At 39.1% G+C, this 8854-nt stretch overlaps 1 protein-coding gene across 1 annotated transcript in view; it reads left to right on the top strand.

Annotated features, from left to right (window-relative positions):
* APBA1 (amyloid beta (A4) precursor protein-binding, family A, member 1) overlaps nucleotides 1-8366 on the top strand; it is a 35952-nt gene extending 27586 nt beyond the window's left edge. Inside the window, 5 exon segments of the mRNA XM_010184240.1 lie at nucleotides 290-469; nucleotides 1290-1502; nucleotides 5240-5359; nucleotides 6620-6760; nucleotides 8295-8366. Coding sequence (XP_010182542.1) covers nucleotides 290-469; nucleotides 1290-1502; nucleotides 5240-5359; nucleotides 6620-6760; nucleotides 8295-8366 — 726 coding nt within the window.
* The last annotated feature ends 488 nt before the right edge of the window (nucleotides 8367-8854 follow it).

Genomic DNA, 8854 nt, shown 5'->3' with positions numbered 1-8854 from the left:
TGATGTGTCCAAATGCTGGGTGTTACCTGTGAAAGGATGGCTTTATTTATATTTCTCATTTATAATTGCTAACAAGCTGGATTCATTGCACAGGTGACTGTATTGACATTTTAAAACTAATTTTTAATCCACAAATATTTCTTAAACTGGATTTCAGTAACTTGTCTTGCAGATTCGTGAACTTCACTTGATGATCCATTTTACAGTGTGTTTGCAGAGAAAGTGTCTGTGGAAAAGACCATCAGAATGTTTCACTTTTTTCTTTCCTCTTCTCTGGGAACTGCTACAGGCACAGCTGATTGCACAGTCCATAGGTCAAGCATTCAGTGTGGCCTACCAGGAGTTTCTGAGGGCAAATGGAATCAACCCGGAAGACCTTAGCCAGAAGGAATATAGTGACTTGCTAAATACCCAGGACATGTACAATGATGACCTGATTCACTTCTCCAAATCTGAAAACTGCAAAGATGTATGTCGCATTTTTTTTCCATAACAGCATTAGGCTGCGCTCTACCAGTTGCAGGCCCATGCTGGCAGAAATCAGAAAACCATTAATACTTCCTATAAATGGCCTCCAGTGAGCCTAGAATATCTTCCCAAGTAGGACACCCTGTCATCAGTTCTGTTTCAAAGGCAAACAGTGAAAAAAAACCCCAAAATTTATCATCAGCAAACACATCTGTTTATATTCTTTTTACCAAACAATTCAGATGTTTGACATTTTATGTTAATAAAATGAATTTAAAACAGATTAACAGAGTAATAGAATTTAACAGATTACAGTAAACAATATAAAGTTTATAGAGCATGGGTGTTTGTGAAAGTGACTGATTCCAGATTTTAAAGGATTCTGTTTGCTGAAAGGATTTGCAGCTTGGTTAATAAAGATGAACCAGTGCACCACTGCAACATGCAGGTAGTGGTTTTCCAATCCAGTCATAAACTCTTCCAATCTCTTCCTGCTTAGCTTTGTCCATGGAAACCAGGCATGGCACCAGTGTTTCTTTCACTCCAGTTTCCTCTGCTCATATGCAGAAATAAGTTGAGGCGTGTTTTGCACTAAGCAGAATCTATATTATGTAGTGTTGTTTATTTCATGTTTGAATACAAATGAAATGTAGTAAAATGTGTACCCAGTTTTGTTTTGCCTTTGAATTGGAAATGCACTTTGCAAATAAGGAGGGATATATGTTTGTTGGTTATATGGATGTTTGGGAGGGGGGTGGTGTTAGTCACTTCCATAGATATGAGGAAACCTTTTTTCTGAAGCGCTTTTTCTTATCATACAGGTTTACATTGAAAAGCAGAAGGGAGAAATCCTTGGTGTAGTGATTGTGGAGTCTGGCTGGGGATCCATTTTGCCTACAGTTATCATAGCCAACATGATGCATGGAGGACCAGCAGAGAAGTCCGGGAAGCTAAACATCGGGGACCAGATCATGTCAATCAATGGGACCAGTTTGGTTGGCTTACCACTCTCAACATGCCAGAGCATTATAAAGGTACAGAGAATGTTTCTGGAAGTTACACATTTTAGAAGGGTTACATAATAGGAGAGCAGAAAAGATGCAACTTTTGGATAAATTATTTCCAAATGTTTGTATAGCACTTTCCATTCCATAATCTTTAAACTACAGTGGGAATTATGCTACACCAATTTTCTGACTCTCAGAAAGCGAAATGTGCCATTTACTTGTATAGACAAGGACTCTGCAAAACTTCACAAGAGAATATTTCATTCAGAAGGAAGATATTACCAAATATACATCTTAAGACACTTAAAATTTCAGGTGACAAATGGAGGCACAGGTGCTTAATATTGTCTTAGGCCATATTAGCTGTTTAAATGCCTCCTGCTATCTGTCTGAATCAAAGCTGATGCTTGCTTGTTTGTTTATAACTATTTTTAAAACTTTTAAACTTTGACATACTTATACTCTGTAGAAACTTTGCCCAAGTTATTTGAAAGTGTGACGCTTCTCTTCACTTGGCTAAATGAGATATTTAAATTAGAAGAGCTTTCTTCTAGTTCTCAGAAGAGTATGTGACTGCAAAAAGCATGCAGGTCAACTAGAACTGAACAGTGCCTGGGATAGCTGTAGCATACAAAGGCATAGGTATTAAAACATCAAGAGTTTTAAGAGCTGGAAAGACGCATCACTAGGGAATTGTTGACATGAAGCTATATGGACTTCATTATTTATTGAAGTAGCCCCACATAGCTCCTGCAGATCGTAACATGTAGACACATAATGTAATGCTGGTGGCGTACTATTCAAAAATCCTCTGATTTCTAGCAATATGCCTGTTACTTATTTAGGCAACTTTCTGGTAATAAGTTGTATTATGTAATTTTTTTTTCATTTTGTACTTTTTTAAAAGGCAAAGTAAATGTTTAATTTTAAAATTTTTTTTAAAATATATTTTTTGTCCATGGATTAGTTTCTTAATACTTGAATTAAGATGTTTGCTATAAAGACTTCCCATTCTGGTTTCCAAAATTTTTAATGCTGAGTTCTGATGAGTAATAGATGCATAAGTCACTGGACCAGCCATTTTAGGTTCAGTGAGCAGAAATGATAGCTTGGAAGTGTAGCATACTAAAAACACAGCAAAAAGTGTCTTACATTTGTGAAGGAAGGGCAAAAAATATCATGTTAAATATCTTTGTACCAACTTGAGTGGGACAAAACTCCATGCAAATTTAGGCTTTTCATGTTAGCCATACTTGTTTCCTATCCCACATCAGTTTTATTTGTAAACCTGTGATGAGTTACACTTCTCTGATTCAGAGCCCTTTCAGGTGGAATTTAGTTGTGTTCCTGTGTACTTTCTCAGAACAGAAACAACCAGCTTTGCTGTTTTCAGCTTTTGCAGACCTTTCTCTTCCTCACTGGCACTTACTGCTGTTGCTATAGGAACTGCTAGCCACTTTGTCTTTCTAAAGAGAAGATAGCCTGTATGTTTGCAGGTCTTCATAACTATACATCTGGATCTGTTCATATCACGCTTCTGGTAACAAGTATGTATGCCACTGAATGATCTAACCACACATTTAAATGTGGCAGATATATCTCAGGATTTCAGATTTCTTTAGCGTGCTCTAAACACCCCTATGAAAAGATGAGAATGTTATGTAGGTAAAAAAATACCTTTCAAGCACTTCAAATGAGATTATTTCAGTATTATGGATGTAATCTCTGCCACTAATTGACGATAAACTAATTACAAACTGGCAGAGCTCGGAAGGAGCTTTCCATGTTGGTGGTTATTTCCTAATTGTATTACACTACTTATATCTTTTTTAGAAGCATCTGGTGCTGACTACTGTCAGAAGCAGACTCAGAGACTAGATTAGCCAATAAATTGGTCAGATGATACAATTGTTTTGTTTCTGATTAGCATTAGCTACTTTTGAAATACATGTACTTTCTGTAAAATTACAAAATTATTTATTGGGACCATGTTGCTCTTTTTGTTTTCAAGCAATACATTAAATAATTTGCAAATTCATCAGGGAAGTAAGAGTGCAATGATACCTGCTCTTTTGAGGGCATGTAACCTGAGTGAGCTCAGATGACTGAAGTTAGATACCTACATTCTTCATGGAAATAGGCCTCTCCAGCATTCTGTATGACTCCTGCCCTCCCAGATTTAGAAGGCAGAGGCAGAAGCCCCTCAGGCTCTTGTGTAAACACATCATACCCACAGCTTAGTACAGGTGATTAGTCCCTATCTTCCAATATGTTGACTTGTGAAGACCTGCATATAGAAGATGAATGGCCCTTGAGCATGTGTGGTGTGCTGCTACCTCCTCAGCAGAGTGGAGAAGCTGCAGTCATGGAAGAGACCTTATTTCTGCTGAGCGTGGAGTAGAGGCACTTCCTACAGCCATCTGCTTTCTCATGTTGTGTTCATACACCCATTCTCTTGGAGCCACTTTGCATTACAAGCCAAGCTGAGCTCAGCACTGTGTGGAAGTGGGGGAATGTGATGACTGCACCCAGTTTAAGGCACTGACAAGAGAACAGACTCTAAGGCAGTTCACCTTGACAGAATGTCTACTTATTCAAGTCACTGCTGAATCTGTGGAGTTTTGCTCACAGAATCAACAGTAAATGGGATGTAGAGACTTCAGTGTATTACCTTGTTAGGAATTATATCATCGGAATTAACCTTTTGAAGACAGTGTCGGACACCTGTTAGTTGCAGTGGCACCCACACTTCAAATTTATATATAAAGGGAATTCAGAAGTAGCTGCTGGAATTGGTAGGTGTTGTATTAAGTAAGGTGGAAGTTGCTGTATTAAGCATTTTTTTCTTAATGTGGGTTTTATTTATATATTTATTTATCACTAATCCTTTGTGTAAATGAAGCATTTTAGAAAGGTATGTTAACAGTCTCCAAGAGCTTTGAATACTTGAAGTTGTACAAGGGGTCAAATTGCAGTTATCTGCGTTTTTATATTTGAGATTTCATGGAGCCATACAATCACAGAGTCCCTGAGGCTGGCAGTCACCTCTGAAGCTGCTATAGAACAACAATTTTGTTCAAAGTAGAGCAGATTGCTTAAGGCTGTGCCCACTGGGGTTTAAATAACTCCAAGGTTGGTTACTCTACAACCTCTCTGGGTAATCTGTTCCAGTGTTTACCACCCTGACAGTAAAAGTAAATTTTCCTCCTTTGATTTCCTTCTGCTAGCAAAGAGTTCATGATGAATATGATATAGCTCATTTAGAAGGGAGGAGGAAGGGAAATTAGGAGCACTGTTTATGCAAGCATTGTATGAGCAGGACCTGCCATTTGCTTGACAAAATTGAATATATCCTATTAGGGAAGCCACTTACTTGTAACTGTCTTAGCTACTTATTTGAAATTTTATTTATTTCCCATCCACAGACATTGGCTTTTTTGATGAGCTGCATATACCTGTTTAATATTATTTTTATTCATTATTTCTGTTACAAATTAAAGAAACTGCCAACAAGAAGCTTAAAAAAACAAGAAAAATTTTATATTTTATCACTCTTTTAACTGAATGTTCTAATGCCAGTGTGTGGCATTCAGCTATCAGACTGTGTTGCAATGTATACAAAAAGCTGTTTTTTCAGGGCTGTTCTCATATCAAGATTTTAAAACTTCCTCCCTGCCCACCCCCCCAGTGCTTATGTTAAATGATTCATTATGTGAAATTTAAATGTCTTTGCCAGCATTTTTCATGGTGATTTCTTTTCACAGGGTTTGAAAAACCAGGCCCGGGTTAAACTGAACATAGTTAGGTGTCCTCCAGTAACCACAGTCTTGATCAGGAGACCAGACCTCAGATATCAGTTGGGCTTCAGTGTGCAGAATGGGATTGTAAGTAACTTCCACACTCTCTGGTTAAGCTTTAATATGCATGAAACTTCTTAGCCATTTGTGGATAAGTTTCAGTGTGGGAAGAGGGAAGCTACCATCTTCTCCCTTATAGCAAGCAGGACTTTGCATGTGTGTTAAATCTAAGATATAAAAGCTTAGTTAACCAGAGTTACTTTTTTCCTTTTACACTTCTTACTTTACAACTTTAGAGTCAGCTATAGGAACAGAAATGCTGTTTTAGGTTAGAGAAACAAAAATGTGTAGTAGCAGAGGCTGTTTTCAATCTTCATCATTCATATCACTAAACAAGCCATTGCGTGATCTGAAAGGAAAAAGACTGTCCTTGTTTCTTGTTCTGTTTTCATTGGGACGGATTCATACAATCATAGAATCAATTTTTCTATTCAGGAAAGCTGCATTTCTGAGAAGACTAAAGTACTTCATTTCATGGTAATAAAGTTGATCAGACACTTTGTTCTAGTTTTTTCCCTCACTCATATGCAGTGATCAAGGTAACATTTTCGAATGTGTCAGGTGCAGAAGCTGGGGGGAAGAAAACCAGGACAGCTGACCCCAAACTGGCCAATACAATTATGCCATACTATAAACATCACACTTACTATAAACTGGGGAGTTGGCTGGGGACGGCCCTCTTTTCTCAATGGCTGTCATCTTAGGAGGGTCTCGCCCATTGTTCTACTTCCGAGGCCTACTCCTCTGCTCTTTGTGACAGTCACAGCTTACAACCACTGTGTCGGCTGAGCATTAACTCTGTGTACTTTTTATTAATGTGCTTATTTATTATTGCTATTAATAATGGGGTTTATTTTTTTATTAATTCTGTTTCTATTTCAACCCATGGGTCTCCTTTCCTTTTCCTAGTTTCCCTCCCTAGGTGGGGATGGGCCATTGGGTGATAGAACAACTGTCTAAACAATGAAAATCCTCTTTTGTTGTAAGGCATCCGCATCCTGAATATTGTTAAACTGTGGTCCTTCACACACTCTTAAATTTCCAAACCACAACACATGTGACGTGCAGCATGAACAACCTTTACAGTTTGTTCTGCTCTTAGAAGAGAATATCCAGTAGTCGTTTGCCAATAACAAATTTTACTTTGAATCAATGATCAATTACATTTTAGAATATGATGCAAGCCTCTGTGCTTAAATGCTGATTTTCAGGTTACAGGCAAAAATGAATAATCTAAAGCCGCTGTTCCTTACTCAGCCCTTGATAAATTTGTCCTTTCCCTTCCAGATCTGTAGCCTTATGAGAGGAGGCATAGCAGAGCGAGGAGGTGTGCGTGTTGGCCATCGGATCATTGAAATTAATGGACAGAGTGTTGTAGCAACACCCCATGAGAAAATTGTTCACATTCTTTCAAATGCTGTTGGTGAGGTAAGGGCAGGCAATGTGTCTAGGCAATGTAACATAGTTCATTGCTGTTACTCGTAACAACCAGTGGAAACCAGTAACAAGTGGTGTCCCTCAAAGAGGCCATACTGGGACCAACACTATATAATATATAATATACTGTATAATATATAATATCTTCATGAATGACAGACAGTGGGATTGAGTGCACCCTCAGCAAGTTTGTGGATGACACTAAGCTCAGTGGTACACTTGATAAGCTTGAGGAAGGGAAAGGGTTGCCATTAGAGGGACCTTGGCAAGCTTGAAAAGAGGGACAATGTGACCCTCGTGAAGTTCAGCAAGGCCAAGTACAAGGTCCTGCACCTGAGCGTAGGCAATCTCCAATGTCAATACAGACTGGAGGATGAAGGAATTGAGATCAGTGCTGAGGAGAAGGGCTTGGGAGTACTGCTGGATGAAAAATTGGACATGAGCCAACAATGTGCACTCACAGTCCAGAAAGCTAACCATATCCTGGGCTGCACCAAAACAAGTGTGGCCAGCAGGTCACAGGAGGTGATTCTGTCCATCTACCCCACTCTAGTGAGACCCTACCTGGAGTGCTGCATCCAGTTCTGGACTCTCCAGCACAAGAATGACATGGACCTGTTAGAGTAGGTCCAGAGGGGGGCATGAAAATTATCAGAGGGCTATAACACTTCCCCTGTGAAGAAAGGCTGAGAGAGCTGGGGTTTTTCAGCATGAAGAGTAGAAAGCTCTGTGTAAACCTTATAGCAGTCATTAAGTATATGAAGGAGGCTTCTGTGGAAGATTGAGAGACACTTTTTACCAGGACCTGTAGTGATGGAACAAGAACCAACAGTTTTAAACTGAAAGAGGGTAGATTTAGACTGAACATAAGGGAGAACTACTTTTTTACAATGAGGGCGATGAGGCACTGGAACAGGTTGCCCAGAGAAGTTGTGGATGCCCCATCCATAGGAGTGTTCAAAGTCAGGCTGCACAGGGCTTTGAGCAACCTATTCTAGTGAAAGATACCCCTGCCTGCAGCAGACGGATTGGACTAGATGATCTTCAAAGATCTCTTCCAGCTCAAACTGTTCTCTAATTCTGTGATTCTACCTGTATTAGCCTGTTGCTGTTCAAATCTGAGAAGTGGAAGTGAGAGCAAGCCAGCGCACCATTTCTTTTATTATTTACTCGTAGTTCTCCTATGTTTCTCAAGCACACTGCTCTGAAAATGTGAATTGTCTACAACTATAGATGGTTCATTGATACTAAACATACTGTTTCATAAAATCACCACCTGCAGTACTTTAATAAGAGTGTGAAACCTCAGGTTTTACCTTTCCCTTCTGTCCTGTATGACCTTAACTAGTTCCTTCACCAATGTTCTGTTGTAGTACGCATGTAAGAATCACACAGAATCACACAGAATCGCTCGGTTGGAAAAGACCTCTGAGATCATCATGTCCAACCGTTCCTGTCTACCCCCTAAACCATATCCTTAAGTACCTCGAAACATGGAATAACTTACTTGTCATGTTTTTTCTAGATTCATATGAAGACTATGCCAGCTGCCATGTACAGGCTGTTAACTGCGCAAGAGCAACCAGTTTACATCTAAAGCCGACACGTCACCACAATGTGCATGGAGGATGCTTTTCCTCATTCGTGCTTGTCTCTAGTGCTGCATTTCTATGTTTGCAGAGACATTTCTTTCTCTCTCTCTCTCCTTCCAGACACAGACACACTGTCTTTCCTCCCTTCCTTTTTTCTCTTCTCCCCACTATTTTCCTGTATTTTGGGAAGGGGCTGACTTTATCTATGGGACTATTATTTTGGTTGCATATTTTTACAAGTAAAATTTCATACAGTTCCACAAGCAAAACAGGAAAATAACAGTAGCATTGTTCACAGCAGGATTCACAAAGAAGATTAACTCTGCTTCATGCTACGTAATCAGTTTTATTTTTGTGGCTGTAATTTGACAAACTGAGTAAATTAAATGTTGCTGAATGAAAGACATCTTTACCAAACAGATAAAAGTATCAGATGCCAAGTGTTATCTTGGATATCCTGCAAGTGACTTGCTTTTCTTGCCCTATTTTCCCA

The sequence above is a fragment of the Mesitornis unicolor genome, unplaced genomic scaffold (genome assembly GCF_000695765.1).
Source record: "Mesitornis unicolor isolate BGI_N332 unplaced genomic scaffold, ASM69576v1 scaffold18865, whole genome shotgun sequence".
NCBI classification, from domain to species: domain Eukaryota; kingdom Metazoa; phylum Chordata; class Aves; order Mesitornithiformes; family Mesitornithidae; genus Mesitornis; species Mesitornis unicolor.
This window is presented reverse-complemented; position numbering and strand designations above follow the sequence as displayed.